Source organism: Symphalangus syndactylus, chromosome 18 (assembly GCF_028878055.3).
Source record: "Symphalangus syndactylus isolate Jambi chromosome 18, NHGRI_mSymSyn1-v2.1_pri, whole genome shotgun sequence".
Taxonomy (NCBI): domain Eukaryota; kingdom Metazoa; phylum Chordata; class Mammalia; order Primates; family Hylobatidae; genus Symphalangus; species Symphalangus syndactylus.
The window spans coordinates 73,173,462-73,193,688 of record NC_072440.2 but is presented as its reverse complement, the minus strand read 5'-3'; the positions used below and the strand labels follow the sequence as shown (position 1 = coordinate 73,193,688).

The 20,227-nt window shown below is 49.5% G+C and overlaps 1 protein-coding gene across 2 annotated transcripts in view; it reads left to right on the top strand.

The window, feature by feature from the left end:
• The window catches only part of MYH9 (myosin heavy chain 9), a 105,064-nt gene extending 98,190 nt beyond the window's left edge, over nt 1-6,874 (top strand). For both annotated transcript variants that reach the window (XM_055252930.2, XM_055252929.2), the window contains 7 exons: nt 1,362-1,490; nt 2,251-2,339; nt 2,423-2,546; nt 2,872-3,080; nt 3,691-3,799; nt 3,950-4,122; nt 5,368-6,874. In XM_055252930.2, the coding sequence (XP_055108905.1) occupies nt 1,362-1,490; nt 2,251-2,339; nt 2,423-2,546; nt 2,872-3,080; nt 3,691-3,799; nt 3,950-4,122; nt 5,368-5,485 (951 nt within the window). In that variant the 3' untranslated portion in view covers nt 5,486-6,874. The remainder of the gene's footprint in view (nt 1-1,361; nt 1,491-2,250; nt 2,340-2,422; nt 2,547-2,871; nt 3,081-3,690; nt 3,800-3,949; nt 4,123-5,367) is intronic.
• The last annotated feature ends 13,353 nt before the right edge of the window (nt 6,875-20,227 follow it).

Below are 20,227 nucleotides of genomic sequence, written 5' to 3'. Positions count from 1 at the left end.
GAAGGTGCCAGGGCTCGGCCTGGGGCGGGAACCTGGCAGGGTGGTGCCTCCTGGGAAGGTCCTAGGTGCTTCCAGCCCCATCTCACTGACAGAGGCTCAGAGGCTCGGAGGTGAGTGGAAACATGATAGTCCAACAGCAAACTTGCAAAACGGTGTATGACTGAGTACGTTAAGACACAGAAGCAAACAAGTACAAGCCTAGACATGGGTGGAGTTCAAGAAGGTCTCAATGCAGACTTCCAGAATCACCTGGGTCCTGACACCCTCCAGCCTTCTGGGCTCTGGGGCGATGGTTCTGAGAAGCAGCCCAGAGTATGGGACACATACTTGGAAATCTTCACCTCACCAATAATTAAAGAATAATTAACATGTAAAAACAGCTCTGATACGCCATATCATGTAACAAGAATAACCTCAGTTTAAAAAAATTTTTTTTCTTTCTTTTTCTTTTTTTTTTTTTTTTTGAGACGGAGTCTCGCTCTGTCACCCAGGCTGGAGTGCAGTGGCGCGATCTCGGCTCACTGCAAGCTCTGCCTCCTGGGTTCATGCCATTCTCCTGCCTCAGCCTCCCCAGCAGCTGCGACTACAGGCGCCCGCCACCACGCCCGGCTAATTTTTGTATTTTTAGTAGAGACGGGGTTTCACCGTGTTAGCCAGGATGGTCTCCATCTCCTGACCTTGTGATCCGCCCACCTTGGCCTCTCAAAGTGCTGGGATTACAGGCGTGAGCCACCGCACCTGGCCAAAAAAAAAAAATTAAAGTATAAAAAAAAAAACCCACAAAAACTTTAAAACCTCGCTGTGGTCAAGGTTGTGGGCATAGCTGCTCTGATTGCTGGTGGCATTTTTTTACTGGTGTGGTCGGGCTGCACGCAGCCAGTCATGCTCTTTGATTTGGGGAATCTCAATTTCGGATTTATCTGCAAAAGGAAAAAAAGGCTATTTGACAAAGATCTTTAGTGTTAAAACAAATAACAGGAGAATAACAAAAGGAAAGGTGTTTCCTGCCTGTGGTGGGGACGGCCCGGCAGGCTGGGCACTGGTTTTGAGTGGCAGGTGCACATTAGGGGTGGCACCGTGGGCACTGGCTTCCGGCCCACAGGAGGGGACAGAAAGTAGAAAATGAAGCTCAGCTTGCGCTCGCGTCCACAGTGACCAACACTGTCAAAGTGTGCATTGTGGGGTGGGACACAGAGATGGTTGTCTTTAGTTGCCTTTTCGCCCTGTCCTCACGGTTAGTTGGTTAAATACAGCATTCAGCGGAGCACTAGCCATGAGCTCTGTTGGCGAGGTGACCCGCGAGGGTGGGGGTGGAGGGCCAAGGAGCTGCGTGGGGTGCCAAGCCTCTGTCCCCACCCCAGGCCCAGATGAAGGACTGCATGCGCGAGCTGGATGACACCCGCGCCTCCCGCGAGGAGATCCTGGCCCAGGCCAAAGAGAACGAGAAGAAGCTGAAGAGCATGGAGGCCGAGATGATCCAGTTGCAGGAGGTGGGTGGGGCTGCAGTGGAGAGCGGCACCGCTGCCCTGCGGCCAGCAGGTGGCAGCGTGGGGCTTTCAGCTGAGGACAGGGCTGGAGTCTGACTGGGCTCCAGGAATTGGCTGGGGATGGCTCTCAAGTCAAAAGGATTCCCTCCAGGGTTCCATTACATAGGGGGCTCCCTGGTATGATCAGAGTGTGTGTGTGTGAAACTGGCATCCCTCACACGAGATGAGACTTTGTGGCCGCCACCACCTCCTGCTATGAATGGTGCCTGGTGAGAAGGGGTCTGAGCGTCCCCTCGGCCGTCCTCTTCGTCGCACCTGAGCCCGTCCTGAAGTGTTTCCCAGGTCTGGAGGGTGCCCTGCAGTGTGATGTGCCGGCTGCGAGTGCGTCCAGGGTGTAGCCATCTGCCTGCGGCCTCCAGAGCTGACTCCGGGCTCTGGCTCACCCAGAACAGGGAGGGGCCACACCGAGTGGCTCTGTCCACGTGGTCTCCCTGGTTAGGCCAGGACACTTCTTACTTATCGCCACACCCTGGCACCTGGCTTGATTCCTAGCACTTAAATGTAAGAGTTTTATAAACATATGGTGCTTAAACTATATCTTGAGGGGGGCACCAGCCCTGTGAGCCAGAGGGTTTCTGGAAGAAGGGCTTCTTGGGGGAGGTGGGCCTGGGGAAGGGCTTGAGAGGAGGGTGCCTGGGGCTGGGAAGGATGGTCTTGTGGGGCTGTGGCTGCCTTCAGGTCACACTCTGGGTCTTTGTGGCAGGAACTGGCAGCTGCGGAGCGTGCCAAGCGCCAGGCCCAGCAGGAGCGTGATGAGCTGGCTGATGAGATTGCCAACAGCAGCGGCAAAGGGTGAGCCGAGTGAGGGGGCAGAGTTGGAGGGGACCAGGTGTGTCCCCAGGGTAGGCCCCTCACTTCTCCCGCCCACCCCACAGAGCCCTGGCGTTAGAGGAGAAGCGGCGTCTGGAGGCCCGCATTGCCCAGCTGGAGGAGGAGCTGGAGGAGGAGCAGGGCAACACGGAGCTGATCAACGACCGGCTGAAGAAGGCCAACCTGCAGGTGGGTGCCAGGCCTTCTCCCACCCTGGGCTCTGGCTGGAGCCACCACGGCAGAGCTGGCCTCGGACCCAGCCGGCAGAAGCACAGGCCAAGTGCCAGCTGCTCCCCAGGTGCTGAGAAAATGTCCAGGCCCCTGGACATGAAAGGTCCCCCTCTGGCTTCTGTGTTGGGTGTTCAGCAGTTTCTAATCCTCCCTTTTCTGGGAGACCCAAGACTCTGGACCCCAAGGGTTTGGTGGGATCCTGCTGCCACCTTCCTCCGGCCCTGCTCATGCCCTCCAGCCAGGGCCCCAGCCCTCCCCAAGGTCACTGGCCCTCCTTCTGCAGATCGACCAGATCAACACTGACCTGAACCTGGAGCGCAGCCACGCCCAGAAGAACGAGAATGCTCGGCAGCAGCTGGAACGCCAGAACAAGGAGCTCAAGGTCAAGCTGCAGGAGATGGAGGGCACTGTCAAGTCCAAGTACAAGGCCTCCATCACCGCCCTCGAGGCCAAGATCGCACAGCTGGAGGAGCAGCTGGACAACGAGACCAAGTACGTGCCCCTGGCCCCGCCCAACCCCAGCCGTCCTGGAAAAAACTCCGGCCCCCCTGCAGTCCCGCCCAAATCTGGGCCACAACCAGCCCTCTGTCTCCTGAGCTTGGCGGCTGTTTCCCTCCCTCCTGATTGGGCCCTCATCCCTTCCACAGGTTGGGTGGTTGGGGGAGCTTGTGGGGTTTGAACAGGATTCTCTGTTCCACCTCTAAAGCCAGGAGCTTTGGTGGCTGTGTCTGAGGGTGAATCAGAGCAGGAGGTAGAGGGGGGTCCTGCCCACTGGGGCAGTTGTTCTATGTGCTCAGCAGGACTGAGACTTCCTTGGAGGGAGTGGGATTTACACTAGGCCCCCAAACCTCTTTTCCAGTTACATAGATGCTCTTTGAGGTGTGTCGCTTCCCTTACCTGAGCCCGTTTCCTCGTCTGTAAATGGGGCTATTTGCAGTGCCTGTTGTAAGAAGCCAGGCACACATAGGTGTCCAGCAAAGGCCTCCCTAGGTGATCCCTAGATGCCAGTGAGCCCCGGGGAATGGGTGGTCCAGATTAGGGCTTGTTGGCTGGACCCTCTGAAGGAGGGTGTTCCCTCTGAGCCACCTTGTCTGCCACGCAGGGAGCGCCAGGCAGCCTGCAAACAGGTGCGTCGGACTGAGAAGAAGCTGAAAGATGTGCTGCTGCAGGTGGATGACGAGCGGAGGAACGCCGAGCAGTACAAGGACCAGGTGCGGGCGCTGGTGGGGCAGTGAGAAGGGCAGTGGGGCTGGGCAGTGGGGCTGGGCAGCAGATAGGGTAACAGGCAGGGCAGTGGGGCTGGCTGGCTGCATGCCCAGAGCCCCTAACCGGGGCCACGGGCCACACGTCCATCTCCGCAGGCCGACAAGGCATCCACCCGCCTGAAGCAGCTCAAACGGCAGCTTGAGGAGGCCGAAGAGGAGGCCCAGCGGGCCAACGCCTCCCGCCGGAAACTGCAGCGCGAGCTGGAGGATGCCACCGAGACGGCCGATGCCATGAACCGCGAAGTCAGCTCCCTAAAGAACAAGCTCAGGTGAGCCGCCCCGCCCACCCACCCCTTTGCCTCGGCACTTCTCTCAAAAGGTAGCTTGTTCCTCAACCAGAACCTACCAGCAAGGCACGAATGCCACCAAGAAGGGACTGCACAAAGCAATCCCTGCCCCTTCTGGCTTCTTGCCTCTGAGGCTTTAGCTTAGTGTTTGAACACTAGTTTACACATAGTAAACTCTAGGTAGTTTATTTCCAGCCTGTTCTAAAAGTCTATTGTCTTTTGAATTGGAAGTTGCTTGAGGCCACCCGGCCCAGTCCTGGCACGTGTTTAGGTGCCTCCTAAATATCTGCAAAGCGAATACGAGCCTCATGAACAATGCCTACAGAGGATAAAAAGGCTCCTTTGCATTTTTCAGGGAGTGTTAACACTCAAGAAGTAGTGAATGTTTGAAGCAGAGGATCTTACTCTCTTGAGATTCTCACTTCTTAACATCTTTTTCGTGGGGATCTTTTTTTTTTTTTTTTTTTTTTTTTTTTTGAGACAGAGTTTCACTCTTGTTGACCAGACCGGAGTGCAATGGTGCAATCTCGGCTCACTGCAACCTCTGCCTCCTGGGTTCAAGCGATTCTCCTCCCTCAGCCTCTGGAGTAGCTGGGATTACAGGCATGCACCACTATGCCCGGCTAATTTTTATATTTTTAGTAGAGATGGAGTTTCACCATGTTGGTCAGGCTGGTCTCAAACTCCTGACCTCAGGCGATCCACCCGCGTCGGCCTCCCAGAGTGCTGAGATTACAAGCGTGAGCCACTGCGCCAGGCCTTCATGGGGCTCTTTTTTTAAGCATAAGTAATTAGTATTGGATATGAATTTTCTGCCATGTAGTAGAAAGAGGGTGCCTGTCTTTGTACTCTGTGTGAACAGGCACACCTGTTTACCTGTCTTGGTTTCACCGGTTTTATAGGAGTTGCAACAGAGGATGGCATTTTACACTTACTTTTGTGCCTTTTCTGTTGTAATTGGTCCTGTTTGCCTGAGCTGTTTTTGTGCTACTGTTGTATGTGAAGATGTCCGACACCTAAACATTTTGTGGGAAGCTTTGCCTGCTTTCTTGAGTGGTCCTGTCCAGCTCAGCTGTGGCTCCCAAGGCTCCGCTTTGCTTCTTCCTGGTGGGAGCAGCCAGGCACCTGGTTTCCCTCTCGAATTCGCTTTGAGATGTGTGTGCTGTGCTGTGGCTGCCCCTGGCCTGGCCGGGCCCACTGACCCTCTGCCTCTGCCTCTGCCCCCAGGCGCGGGGACCTGCCGTTTGTTGTGCCCCGCCGAATGGCCCGGAAAGGCACCGGGGATGGCTCCGACGAAGAGGTGGATGGCAAAGCGGATGGGGCTGAGGCCAAACCTGCCGAATAAGCCTCTTCTCCTGCAGCCTGAGATGGATGGACAGACGGACACCACAGCCTCCCCTTCCCAGACCCCGCAGCACGCCTCTCCCCACCTTCTTGGGACTGCTATGAACGTGCCTCCTCCTGCCCTCTGCCCCGTCCCCCCATCCCATTTCCCTCCAGGTGTTGTTGAGGACATTTGGCTTCCTCTGCTGCATCCCCTTCCAGCTCCCTCCCCCGCTCAGAATCTGATACCAAAGAGACAGGGCCCGGGCCCAGGCAGAGAGCGACCAGCAGGCTCCTCAGCCCTCTCTTGCCAAAAAGCACAAGATGTTGAGGCGAGGAGGGCAGGCCCCCGGGGAGGGGCCAGAGTTTTCTATGAATCTCTTTTTCTTCAGACTGAGGCCTTTTGGTAGTCGGACCCCCCGCAGTCGTCAGCCTCCCTGACCTCTGCCACCAGCGCCCCCACTCCTCTTCCTTTCTTTGCTGTTTGCAATCACACGTGGTGACCTCACACACCTCTGCCCCTTGGGCCTCCCATTCCCATGGCTCTGGGCGGTCCGGAAGGAGCAGGCCCTGGGGCTCCACCTCTGTGCAGGGCACAGAAGGCTGGGGTCAGGGGAGGAGTGGATTCCTCCCCACCCCGTCCCAGGCAGCGCCACTGTCCACTGTCTCCCTCCTGATTCTAAAATGTCTCAAGTGCAATGCCCCCTCCCCTCCTTTACCGAGGACAGCCTGCCTCTGCCACAGCAAGGCTGTCGGGGTCAAGCTAGAAAGGCCAGCAGCCTTCCAGTGGCTTCTCCCAACACTCTTGGGGACCAAATATATTTAATGGTTAAGGGACTTGTCCCAAGTCTGACAGCCAGAGCGTTAGAGGGGCCAGCGGCCCTCCCAGGCGATCTTGTGTCTACTCTAGGACTGGGCCCGAGGGTAGCTTACCTGCACCGTTGACTCAGTATAGTTTAAAAATCTGCCACCTGCACAGGTATTTTTGAAAGCAAAATAAGGTTTTCTTTTTTCCCCTTTCTCGTAATAAATGATAAAATTCCGAGTCTTTCTCACTGCCTTTGTTTAGAAGAGAGTAGCTCGTCCTCACTGGTCTACACTGGTTGCCGAATTTACTTGTATCCCCAACTGTTTTGTATATGCTGCATTGAGACTTACGGCAAGAAGGCATTTTTTTTTTTTTAAAAGAAACAAACTCTCAAATCATGAAGCGATATAAAAGCTGCGTATGCCTACAAAGCTCTGAATTCAGGTCCCAGTTGCTGTCACAAAGGAGTGAGTGAAACTCCCACCCTACCCCCTTTTTTATATAATAAAAGTGCCTTAGCATGTGTTGCAGCTGTCACCACTACAGTAAGCTGGTTTACAGATGTTTTCCACTGAGCATCACAATAAAGAGAACCATGTGCTACGAGCCGTGTCTGTAGCATTTGTCTGTGGCCAGGGGGCCCTGGACAGGACTAGGCCTGGCTTCCGCAGCCAATGCCGGCTCTGCGTCGTCGGGAACCAGATTGGCTGAGGCATAGGCTGGGCTAGCTGTGGGCGGTTGTGCAGAAAAGCTAAGATGGAAAGGTGGGCTAGGCCAGATTCAAGGAGGCTAAGAGCATCTTAGTAACCTTGGTTCAAGGCCGGGCATGGTGGCTCACACCTGTAATCCCAGCACTTCGGGAGGCTGAGGCAGGGGGATCACCTGAGGTCAGGAGTTCCAAACCAGCCTGGCCAACATCTCTACTAAAAATACAAAAAAAATTAGCCGGGCGTGGTGGTGTGTGCCTGTAATCCCAGCTACTCAGGAGGCTGAGGCAGGAGAATCGCTTGAACCCGGGAGGCAGAGGTTACAGTGAGCCAAGATTGTGCCACTGTACTCTAGCCTGGGCGAGAGTGAGACTTTGTCTCAAAAAAAATAAAAAATTTAAAAAAAGTGGACACTATCTGGGTCAGCTTAAGGAGGTGACCAATTTTTGGCCAAACAGCTGCATGCACATTCCCTTCCTATTTGCCACCCTGCCCTGTCACCCTGGGCAAGTCACTCCCTTCCCGGCTAGCTTCCTTGTCTGTTAAGTAAAGTACACTGGATCTTTGCTGCTGGACGGCGGTCCTTGGCATCAGCAGCGTTGGCTCCACGTGAGAACTGCTTAGAAACAATTTCAGACCCCGCCCCCAACCCTCTGAATCCAACAAGACAAGATCCACAGATGATCTTCATGGCATTTTGTCAGAATCTTTTTTTTTTTCCCCGAGATGGAGTCTCACTCTGTCACCCAGGCTGGAATGCAGTGGCACAATCTCAGCTCACTGCAACCTCCGCCTCCCAGGTTCAAGCGATTCTTCTGCCTCAGCCTCCCGAGTAGCTGGGATTACAGGTGCCCGCCACCACGCCTGACTAATTTTTTGTATTTTTAGTAGAGACAGGGTTTCACCATGTTGGTCAGGCTGATCTGAAACTCCTGACCTCCAAAGTGTTGGGATTACAGGCGTGAGCCACCACAGCTGGACTTTTTTTTTTTTTTTTTTGAGACAAGAGTCCTTGTCACCCAGGCTGGAGAGCAGTGGTGTGATCTTGACTCACTGCAACCTGTGCCTCCCAGGTTCAAGTGATTCTCGTGCCTCAGCCTTCTGAGTAGCTGAGACTACAGGCGTGCACTACCACACCTGGCTAATTTTTGTATTTTTAGTTGAGTCGGGGTTTTGCCATGTTGGCCAGGCTGGTCTCGAACTCCTGACCTCAGGAGATCCACCTGCCTCGGCTTCCCAAAATGCTGGGATTACAGGCATGAGCCTCCACACCTGGCCATTTCACCCCATTTGAACCTTGGTTTTCTCCTCTGGGAAGCCAAATTAATAAATGTTTTTATCACAGGGCCATTGCTGAAGCATGTATGACTATGTGTGTGCTGAAGCATGTATGACTATGTGCTCTTATTTTTTTCTGCAAAGGTTTGGCTTTGTAAGGACTTTAATTAAAGATTTTAATTGTGGTAGAATATTCATAACCTAAAATTTGCCTTTTTAAGTGTACAGTTCGGTGGAATTACATTCACACTGTTGCGCAACCACCATCATCCACAGAACTCTTCTCTTGCAAAACTGACACTTTGTACCCAGTAAACATGAACTCCTCATTCTCCCTCCCCCAGCCCTTGACAACCACCACTCTGCTCCCTATCTTTATAAATTTGACCACCGTAAGAACCTCACATGAACAGAATCATACAGCATGTGTCCTTCTGTGACAGGCTTATTTCACTTAGCAGAATGTCCTTAAGGTTCATCCTTGTTGTAGTATGAGTCAGAATTTCCTTCCTCTTTAAGGCGGAATAATATTCCCTGTGCGTACACGTTGCATTTTGCTTATCCATTCATCTGTCAATGGACACCTGAGTTGCCTCCACCGTTTGGCTATGGTGAACGATGCTGCTATGAGCATGGCTGTACAAATATCTGGTCAGATCCCTGTTTTCATGCTGTTGGGTATATTCCCAGAAGTGGAATTGAGGGATCCTATGGTAATTCTATGTTTAAGTTTTCAAAGAACTGCCATATAGTTTTCCACGGCAGCTAAGTGCTATTATTTTATTTATTTATTTATTTAGAGACAGAGTCTCGCTCTGTTGCCCAGGCTGGAGTGCAGTGGCCTGATCTCAGCTCACTGCAACCTCCACCGCCAGGGTTAAATGATTCTCTTGCCTCAGCCTCCCAAGTAGCTGGAACTACAGGTGCCTGCCACCACGCCTGGCTAATTTTTGTATTTTTAGTAGAGACAGGGTTTCATCATGTTGGCTAGGCTGGTCTTGAACTCCTGACCTCAGGTCCTCAGGTGATCCTCCAGCCTTGGCCTCCCAAAGGGCTGGGATTACAGGTGTGAGCCACCACGCCCAGCCAAGGTGCTATCATGTTTAAGGTCATGCTTTGGCACCGCAATGACTCCAGACAAGAGTCTCCTTTGTCTCTTGGCTGCTGGAGGGAAGGGGATAGAGGTTGGCAGTGCCCCTTGGTGCATGTTCCAGAGATCCTGGTGCTGTGGGTGCCCACAGCACCCTCCCTCCCCTCCACTCCTCATTTCTCCTGTTTGGGATCCACTGAGCTAGAGGCTTCTCCCTCTCCCTGGGCTAAAGCTTATTTGCAGCACCCTCAGTACCTATTAGCAGAGAGGCGTTCAATCTGAAATCCTGCATCTAAATCAATTACTCAATTACCTATTTCAAATTTGAATCCAAAAACTACTCTGTTAACTCTGTGAATGAGTCCAGTTCTCTTAAATGTTATATGTGTGTCAAAATGAAACATACATTTGTCTTGACTTCAGCAGGAGAATATTATGAGCTTGATTGTGTTTGTCATTTTTATACCTACTTCTGAACCTTCCTGAAGCTGACACCTGTTACTCAGGGCCCAATTTTTCCATCTGAGGAAAGACAAAAAGGATTGTCCATGAGACGCTGCTAGTGGCCAGGCTGTGAGTGGCCGGGACCAGTGGCTGCTCCCTCAGCCTCCTACGGGGTCCCCAGGGGCTGTGGGCATGAAACACAATTCCCTTCCCCTGCACTTTGCAGTCCTAGGCTGTTTGTCTCTGCTAGCCACTGATGCCTTCAGAAGCTCCCATTGTCAAATGCCCAGCTTGAAGCTCGCCACCTCCTTCCAGGGTGCCTTGAAAAAGAGCAGAACAGGGCGCTGGGGTCCCTGTCATGGTGCACACAGACAATGACATCGGGCATGACCTGGCCAAGCACACCTCTCCATTGGCGGGGCAGGGCGGGGTGGGGGTGGTGGCTGTGAGGGGGGCTGTCGACACTTCCAGCTTCCACTAGGTGGTGCTGGCGACGTCACCGTACATCTTCCAAAGCAATTTCAGAGTTCATTTCCCTCTTCGAGTTGGGTTTGCCTTCTCAGTGGCCGAAATTGCGTCTGGACCCAAGATTTTGGCCCAAGCCTCCTCCTCTGGAGCTGCAGACATCCTGGGTGACTTTTCCTGTAGTGTCGATGGTGACGCTGAACCCTATTCATAGTCAGTAGATCCTTGGAATCTCCAAATGGATGGTCTCTGCTCATGTCCCATGTCCCTGGAGTTGAGACACCTGATTCTCACCTGGATTTGAGTCTGCAGTCCCCATTCTGGTTTCTCCGCTATGAGATTACGTTCAGGGAGTCTATCGTCAACCTGAAATAACAGCAGAGAGGGAGTCTCTGAAGATAACAAGTTTATTCCGGAATGAGCAGAAGGATTTGTAAATCCGGGAATACATGATGTGCCAGGACAGCCCATGGTGGGACCACAGGCAGACACAGGGAGACAAAGGAAAGGAGAGGTTTTTTTTTTTTTTTTTTTTTTTTTTTTTCCTGAGACGGAGTCTCGCTTTGTAGCCAGGCTGGAGTGTGGTGGCGCGATCTCGGCTCACTGCAACTTCCGCCTCCCGGGTTCCAGCAATTCTCTTGCCTCAGCCTCCCAAGTAGCTGGAAATACAGGCATGTGCCACCACGCCCGGCTAATTTTGTACTTTTAGTAGAGATGGGATTTCTCCATGTTGGGTAGGCTGGTCTCGAACTCCTGACCTCAGGTGATCCACCCTCCTTGGCCTCCCAAAGTGCTGGGATTACAGGCATGAGCCACCGTTCCCGGCCGAAAGCAGAGGTTTTTAAAGGCAAAATGAGGATAATTATGTAAGTTATTTTAAATAATGATCCCTAGGTACAAGAATTAATAACAGGGTCACCTTAGCTCAAGGTTAAACAGACAGTTGTTGGGCAGATGTCCTCATAGAGGTGGCCTTTGTGCAGGGCTGTGATTCTTTCTGCATGGTTGTGGTTTGGGGGGATCTCTTACAATAGTTCCTGTTATCCAGGAAACTGTGTGTGAGGCCCCCACTTCTTTTCTTTTCTTTTCTTTGAGACGAAGTCTCGCTCTGTCTCCAGGCTGGAGTGCAGTGGTGTAATCATGGCTTACTGCAACCTCTGCCTCCCGGGTTCAAGCAATTCTCCTGCCTCAGCCTCCCAAGTAGCTGGGACTACAGGCACCCGCTACCATGCCCAGCTAATTTTTGTATTTTTAGTAGAGACGGGGTTTCACCATATTGGCCAGGCCGGTCTCGAACTCCTGACCTTGTGCTCTGTCCGCCTTGGCCTCCCAAAGTGCTGGGATTACAGGTGTGAGCCACCGCGCTCAGCTTCCCCCTTCCACATCATTTAAAGGGACTACACTCTTCCCTTCCGAGCACTTCCATATCAGAGGCAGGCTTATTTCTCACTGGCACATGCTCACATTGCTCCATCACCTTTAAGGAAAGTGACACCAGAATCTAACTTGCTAATGAGGTTAGCAGTTACTAACTGCTATAAACTGACTTCTGTCCTCTTAAATTAAAAAAATAAAGTAATAAGTGAGTGCAGCAGATGGTTAAGACTAATCAATTAGTACAGAGGGCTCTACTTACCCCTTCCCAATCAATCAATCAATTAGTACAGACGGCTCCACTTACCCAAATTAAGAGCAATTAGTCCCAATTTTAGCTTTTTCTTTTTTCTTTTTTTTTGAGACGGAGTCTCGCTCTGTCACCCAGGCTGTATTGCAATGGCGCAATCTTGGCTCACTGCAACCTCCACCTCCCGGGCTCAAGCGATTCTCCTGCCTCAGTCTCCCGAGTAACTAGGATTACAGGCACGTGCCACCACGCCCAGCTAATTTTTGTACTTTTAGTAGAGACGGGGTTTTACCATGTTGCCCAGGCTGGTCTTGTACTCCTGACCTCAGGTGATCCACCCGCCTCGGCCTCCCAAAGTGCTGGGATTACAGGCGTGAGCCACCACGCCCAGCCCTAGCTTTTTCTTTAGGGAGTAAATAAATATATTGGAACAATTTTCTTATGCTGGGACATGAAATAGTGAGAGTGCATGCTCTGGAGATAGGAAGCCTGAGTTTGAATTCCGGGTGTCACTAGCTGGGTGCTGTCACTAGCTTAACTTCTCTGAGCTTCAGTTTCCTCATCTGAAACGTGCAGGTGATAATAGTATCTTTCTAACAGTTGTTGTGAGAACTAAAAATAAGTTAATGCCTGCAAAGCATTTAGAAGGTTCCTGGTGCAAAGCAGATGGTCAATAAATATAAGCTATTGCATTTTTATTTTTCTCCATTTTGAAATTTAGACATCACTATTTATTTGCCTCCTATTAGGATAGAATTTTTTTATTACTATTTTTATTATTAATATTTTTATTCATTACTTATTATTTTATTAAGTTATCTTTACACTTCTAACTCCCCTCCCCACCTCTCCTAATATTATATCGCTAGTTTTGTAATCTCCATTAGAAACTTTGTCACTGTAAACAATTTACTTGCAATGTTTTTCTTACTCCCTCACTATGGCCAGTGTTTCTTGACTCCCCATTTTATAAAATGAGGATATTAATCTTCCTTCTTTTTCAGTTCCTCCCTTCCTAACCACTACCATTGTACTTTAATTTTGGTACTGATTGGCAACAAGTTTATTTGGTTCTCGTATTTAAATGTTCTGTTTTGTGCTCAAAGTTAAAAATCAAACAAGCGTGTTTACATTTTTGTGATGTTTTAAATACTGTTTACTATAGAGTTGAGTTGTACAATATGGCTGCACATGCTTTGTGGCACAGCTTTAGTTTTTCCTGATGTTTCTAATTGCCTTTGTTTTCCCCCCTTGCACTGTTTGCCTTCATGATTTCCTCAGTTTCTCTCAAACTATGAATCATATGAGGTATTCTGTGAAGTCCCCACAGAACCCTTCCCTTCTTATTCCATCCTGGACTGGTTGTTCTGTAGGCCTGCTGCATGGTCAGCGTGATCCTTGGCTTCCCTTCTCACTGGGTTGATTTTCCTGTTTCCTGGATCCCATGTCTTTTTCTCTTTTGGTTATCCCTACCCACTCACCATGGGTGCACACACGTGCACACACATGCACGTCCTTCCCACTCCCCCTGCAGCTCTTTCTCAAGTAGCTTTCCAGGAAATCATGATGTAGTGTAACATTTCACTTCCGCTTTAGCTCCATGTCTCCTGTCATCTTTCTGGTTTATTTTCTGGAAGCTTTTCTAGACTTTTTCAACCCTCTCTTGAGTTGTTTATTTCGTCAATCATTTAATTCCCAAGAACTTTTTTTTTGTTCTATTGTTTCCCCCCCTTTTCAGTACATCTTGTTGTCATGTTAAGCATACAATTTTATTTTATTTTATTTTGAAACAGAGTTTCACTCTTGTTGCCCAGGCTGGAGCGCAATGGCACGATCTCAGCTCACCGTAACCTCCACCTCCCGGGTTCAAGCGATTCTCCTGTCTCAGCCTCCCGAGTAGCTGGGATAACGAGAACGTGCCACCATGCCCGGCTAATTTTGTATTTTTAGTAGAGACAGGGGTTTCTCCATGTTGGTCAGGCTGGTCTCAAACCCCCGACTTCAGGTGATCTGCCTGCCTCGGCCTCCCAAAGTGCTGGGATTACAGGTGTGAGTCACTGCACCCAGTCAGCATGAGCTTAAATCTCTCCGAGGACATGAGTTTGAGTTTTTCGGAATTATTGTCCATTTTCAAAATTATTCGTTTCTTCTGGGCTCATTTTGTATTTGTTAGTCTTGGTGTCTTTTCCTTATTTTGTCTTTCTCATATATCTGATCCTAGATCCATTCCTATGTAGGAGGAAGAGAAGTCCACTGGCAGGCTTACCTGTGGGGTGATTGAATGGGAATCCCCTAAAGTGTCAGAATACAAAGATATGATTTCTGGGACTTTTCGATTGAGTCATGAACTCTCTGATTTTCTCATTGGTGTAGACCCGAGGCTGCCTTGAATCCTATATGGGTCATGGGGCTGGTGAACTTCTCCTCTCTCTGAGGCTCTGCCTGGCAGGCGATTCTTCTTGGCTGGATGTCCTCTCCATATTGCTGTGGATCGCAGCTCCCTTCACCCATCTCTATTCGGCTGTCACTTCTTCAGCCAGTTCTGTCTTCCAAATATCTGTTGAAATCTCTGATCTCCTGTTGGTCTCATTCAAGTTTTTCATTGTCAGCAGAGAGGGTACAGAGGCAGTGTGTGTGTTCTGGAATCCGTATAACTGGGTCGGAACACAGTCTTTAGCCATCAGTAGATTTCTGACCTTGGCCAAGTCATTGAACATCTGTTTCAGTTTCCTTATCTGTTAATGGTGGTACAGATGATACACACTTTAAAGGTTCTTGAAAGAGTACAGTGAGCTTTTTCTAACACCTTAGAGCAGTTAGTGGTGCAAAGTAAAGTCCACACATGTTTGCCACTATTAGCATTAGTTGCTGTATTAGTCCGTTCTCACACTACTGAAAAGAAATACCTGAGACTGGGTAATTTATAAAGAAAAGGGGCTTAATTGGCTCACAGTTCTGCGGGCTGTACAGGAAGCATGGTGGTATCAGCTTCTGGGGAGGCCTCAGGGAACTTCCAATCATAGCAGAAGGTGAAGGGAACTCACTATCAAGAGAATAGCACCAAAGGGGAAATCCGCTCCCATGACCCAGTCGCCTTCCAGCAGGCATCACCATCAACGCTGCGGATTACAGTTTGATGTGAGATTTGGGCAGGGACCCAGCCCAAAACCATATCAGCTGCTATTATACCTATAAGTGCCTTGACTGTCATTTTAGTCTGGTCTCAGAAGGGGTGGTTGAAAAATGCTCTTTTGCCTTCTTAAAGTAATGCCTAAACATGACCAACTTTCGCTCTTTTCCCTCATCTCTGCAGGCAGGATAATCACAAGCTGAACTTGAAAAACTTTTCTCCGTGTAAAGATCTGTTTTTCTTTTTAAAGAGAAAGACTACTGAGAATTCTTAAGACTGAAGGGATGAACACCCTCCTGTAAAGCTGGTGTGAGTGTAAATTGATACAATTTATTTGCATAACAATGTGGTTCTAGGAATGGAAACATTTTTAGATGTTAATACCCTCTGACCTAGTCATTCTACTTCTGGAAATAGCTTAAGATAGGGTGAGATCGGCCAGGCGCGGTGGCTCACGCCTGTAATCCCAGCACTTTGGGAGGCTGAGGCGGGCGGATCACGAGTTCAGGAGATCGAGACCATCCTGGCTAACACGGTGAAACCCTGTCTCTACTAAAAATACAAAAAACAAAACAAAACAAAAAAGCAGGGGCCTGTAGTCCCAGCTACTCAGGAGTCTGAGGCAGGAGAATGGCGTGAACCTGGCAGGTGGAGCTTGCAGTGAGCCGAGATTGTGCTACTGCACTCCAGCCTGGGACACAGAGCAAGACTCTGTCTCAAAAAAAAAAAAAAAAAAAAAAAGATAGGGGGAGATCTGGCAAGATGGCTGAATAGGAACAGCTCCAGACCGCAGCTCCCAGCAAGACCAACACAGAAGGCGGGTGATTTCTGCATTTCCATCGGAGGTACCCAGTTCATCTCACTGGGACTGGTTAGGCAGTGGGTACAGCCCACGGAGGGCGAGCAGAATCAGGGTGGGGTGTTGCCTTACCCAGGAAGTGCAAAGAGCCGGGGGCCTCCCTCCCCCAGCCGAGGGAAACCAGGAGGGACTGTGCTATCCAGCCCAGATACTATGCATTTGCCACAGTTTTTGCAATCCACAGACCAAGAGATTCCCTCATGTGCCTACACCACCAGGGCCCTGGGTTTCAAGCACAAAACTGGGTGGCTGTTTGGGAAAGACACTGAGCTAGCTGCAGGAATTTTTTTTTGTACCCCAGTGGTGCCTGGAACCCCAGCAAGACAGAACTGTTCGCTCCCCTGGAAAGAGGGCTGAAGCCAGGGAGCCAAGTGGTCTTGCTCAGCAGGTCCCACTCCCACGGAGCCCAGCAAGCTAAGAACCACTGGCTTGAAATTCTCGCTCCAGCACAGCAGGCTGAAGTTGACCTGGGCCACTAGAGCTTGGCAGAGAGAGGGGCATCCGCCATTACTGAGGCTTGAGTAGGTAGCTTTTCCCTGACAATGCTAAGGAGGCTGGGGAGTTCGGACTGGGCAGAACTCACCACAGCACAGCAAAGCGGCTGTGGCCAGACTGCCTCTCTAGATTCCTCCTCACTGGCAGGGCATCTCTGAAAGAAAGGCAGCAGCCCCAGTCAGGGGCTTATAGATAAAACTCCCATCTCCCTGGACAGAGAGAGAGCACCTAGGGGAAGTGGCAGCTGTGGGCGCAACTTCAGTGGACTTAAACATTCCTGCCCGCTGGCTCTGAAGAGAGCAGCACATCTCTCAGCACAGCGCTCAAGCACTACTAAGGGACAGACTGCCTCTTCAAGTGGATCCCTGACTCCCGCACCTCCTGAGGGAGACACCTCATACAGGAGAGCTCTGGTTGATATCAGGTCAGTGCCCCGCTGGAACAAAGCTTCCAGAGGAAGGAGCAGGCAGCTATCTTTGATGTTCTGTAGCCTCCGCTGGTGATACCCAGGCAAAAAAGGTCTGGAGTGAATCTCCAGCAAACTGCTGCAGACCTGCAGCAGAGGGGCATGACTATTAGATGAAAAACTAACAAACAGAAAGCAATAACATCAAGATCAACTAAAAGGACATCGCCTCCCCAAAAGCCCATCCGAAGGTCATCATCCTCAAAGATCAAAGACAAATTCATGAAGATAAGGAGAAACCAGCACAAAAATGCTGAAAATTCCAAAGACCAGAATGCCTCTTCTCCTCCAAATGACTGCAACTCCTCTCCAGCAAGGGCACAAAACTGGATGGAGAATGAGTTTGACAAATTGACAGAAGTAGACTTCAGAAGGTGGGTAATGAGAAACTCCTCTGAGCTAAAGGAGCATGTTGTAACCCAGCGCAAGGAAGCTAAGAACCTTGATGAAAGGTTACAGGAGCTGCTAACTAGAATAACTAGTTTAGAGAAGAACGTAAATGACCTGATGGAGCTGGAAAACACAGCATGAGAACTTCGTGAAGCATACACAAGTATCAATAGCCGAATTGATCAAGCGGAATATCAAAGATTGAAGATCAACTTACTGAAACAATGTGTGAAGACAAGATTAGAGAAAAAAGAATGACAACGGAACAAATAAAGCCTCCAAGAAATATGGGACTATGTGAAAAGATTAAACCTACAATTGATTGGTGTACCTGAAAGTGATGGGGAGAATGGAAACAAGCTGGAAAACACACTTTAGGATATTATCCAGGAGAACTTCCCCAACCAGCAAGCCAGGCCAACATTCAAATTCAGGAAATACAGAGAACACCACCAAGATACTCTTCAAGAAGAGCGACCCTAAGACACATAATCATCAGATTCATCAAGGTTGAAACAAAGGAAAAAATGTTAAGGGCAGCCAGACAGAAAGATCACATTACCTACAAAGGGAAGCCCATCAGACTAACAGTGGATCTCTCTACAGAAACCCTATAAGCTGGAAGAGAGTGGGTACCAACATTCTTAAAGAAAAGAATTTTCAACCCAGAATTTCATACCCAGCCAAACTAAGCTTCATAAGCAAAGGAGAAATAAAATCCTTTCCAGACAAGCAAATGCTGAGGGATTTTGTCATAAGCAAAGGAGAAATAAAATCCTTTCCAGACAAGAAAATGCTGAGGGATTTTGTCATAAGCAAAGGAGAAATAAAATCCTTTCCAGACAAGCAAATGCTGAGGGACTTTGTCACCACCAGGCCGGCCTTACATGAGCTCCTGAAGGAAGCACTAAATATGGAAAGGAAAAACTGGTACCAGACACTGCAAAAACACACCAAAATATAAAGACCTTTATATATAAAGATCTTTATAATGACATGAAGAAACTGCATCAACTAATGTGCAAAATAACCAGCTAGCGTCGTGATGACAGGATCAAATTCACACATAACAATATGAACCTTAAATGTAAATGGGCTAAATGCCCCAATTAAAAGACACAGACTGGCAAATTGGATAAAGTCAAGACCCGTTGATGTACTGTATTCAGGAGACCCATCTCTTGTGCAAAGACACACATAGGCTGAAAATAAAGTGATAGAGGAACATTTACCAAGCAAATGGAAAGCAAAAAAAAAAAAAGCAGGGGTTGCAATCCTAGTCTCTGATAAAACAAACTTTAAACCAACAAAGATCTTTTAAACCAACAAACATCAATGTAAGAAGAGCTAACTATCCTAAATATATATGTGCCCAATATGGGAGCACGCAGATTCATAAAACAAGTTCTTAGAGACCTACAAAGAGACTTAGACTCCCACACAATAAGAGTGGGAGACTTTAACACCCCACTGTCAATATTAGACACATCAATGAGACAGAAAATTAACAAGGATATTCAAGACTTGAACTCAGCTCTGGACTGAGTGGACCTAACAGACATCTACAGAACTCTCCATCCCAAATCAACAGAATATACATTCTTCTTAGCACCGTATAGCACTTATTCTAAAGTCGACCACATAATTGGAAGTAAAATATTCCTCAGCAAATGCAAAAGAATGGAAATCATAACAAACAGTCTCTCAGACCACAGTGCAATCAAATTAGAACTCAGGATTAAGAAACTCACTAAAAACCACACAACTACATGGAAACTGAACAACCTACTCCTGAATGATTACTGGGTAAATAACAAAATTAAGGCAGAAATCAAGAAGTTCTTTGAAACCAATGAGAACAAAGAGACAACGTACCAGAACCCCTGGGACACAGCTGAAGCAGTGGATAAAGGCCTCCATATCTCCTCCCTGGAGGCAAAGATTCTGAGCACGCTCCTTGAAGGCACCTCAGAAGGTCTCATTGCCCATATGGATGGCCCATTCAAAAACTTCGTGTATCAACGTTTCCTCCTTCCCTCCGGGATCCTCATTTCTGCTCCTAGAATCACTTCCTAGAAACCCTCTGCCCCAGAACGTTGCCTCTGGCTCTTCCTTCACAGGACCCCAGGCCACAACAGGCTACTTTAGGCAGCATCATGGCCTACATCTTTGTGCTAAGAGTAATGGGAAGACATTGAATGGTCAGAAGCAGGTGCTCGATCAAATCTATATTCTTAGGTGGGCACGGTGGCTCGTGTCTGTAATTGCAGCCCATTGGAAGGCCAAGGTGAACAGATCACCTGAACTCAGGAGTTTGAGGCCAGCCTGGGCAATGTGGCACACACGGATGGTCCCAGCTACTCAGGGGGTCAAGGTGGAAGGATAGTTTGAGGCCGGGAGGTCCAAGGTGCAGTGAGCCATGATCATGCCATGGGACACCAGCCTCATAACAGAGTGAGACTCTCTGAAAAAACAAACAAACAAACAAACAACAACAACAACAAAACCCAAAAACCCAAAAAATGATCTTGTTAAAGCCCAACCTGGCTCAGTGTGGAGAATGATCCAGGACATGGGCAGGGACGGGCAGTTGCACATGGAAGACCATTCTGGAAGTTCTTGCAGGAGTCTGGGCAAAACGTGAGGACAGCCTGGATGGGGGTGTTTGCTGTCTGGATGTCCCTCTTTGTCCCTCTATTAGTCGATAATCCTCTCCCAATCTGCACACAGGCCCCTCTGACACTAGTCAGCCTCTAGTGTCCCGTGTCAATCCCAGGCTCTGACTCGAAGATGGAAACCACACCCGTGCTCAGCCAGAGCCAGACATGTACAAGCTTTCTGTGGGTGCCCCAGTGGGGTTGGTGGGGTTTTGAGGTCTCAGGGAAATGACCAGCTGGGAAAGTGAGAGTCCAGTGAGCAAGCAGGAGGGGCCATGGAAGCCTCGCTCCCCAAGACCCTGGAAGAAAGATCATGAGGAAGGGAAGTCAGGCACCCAGAGCCCAGGGGAG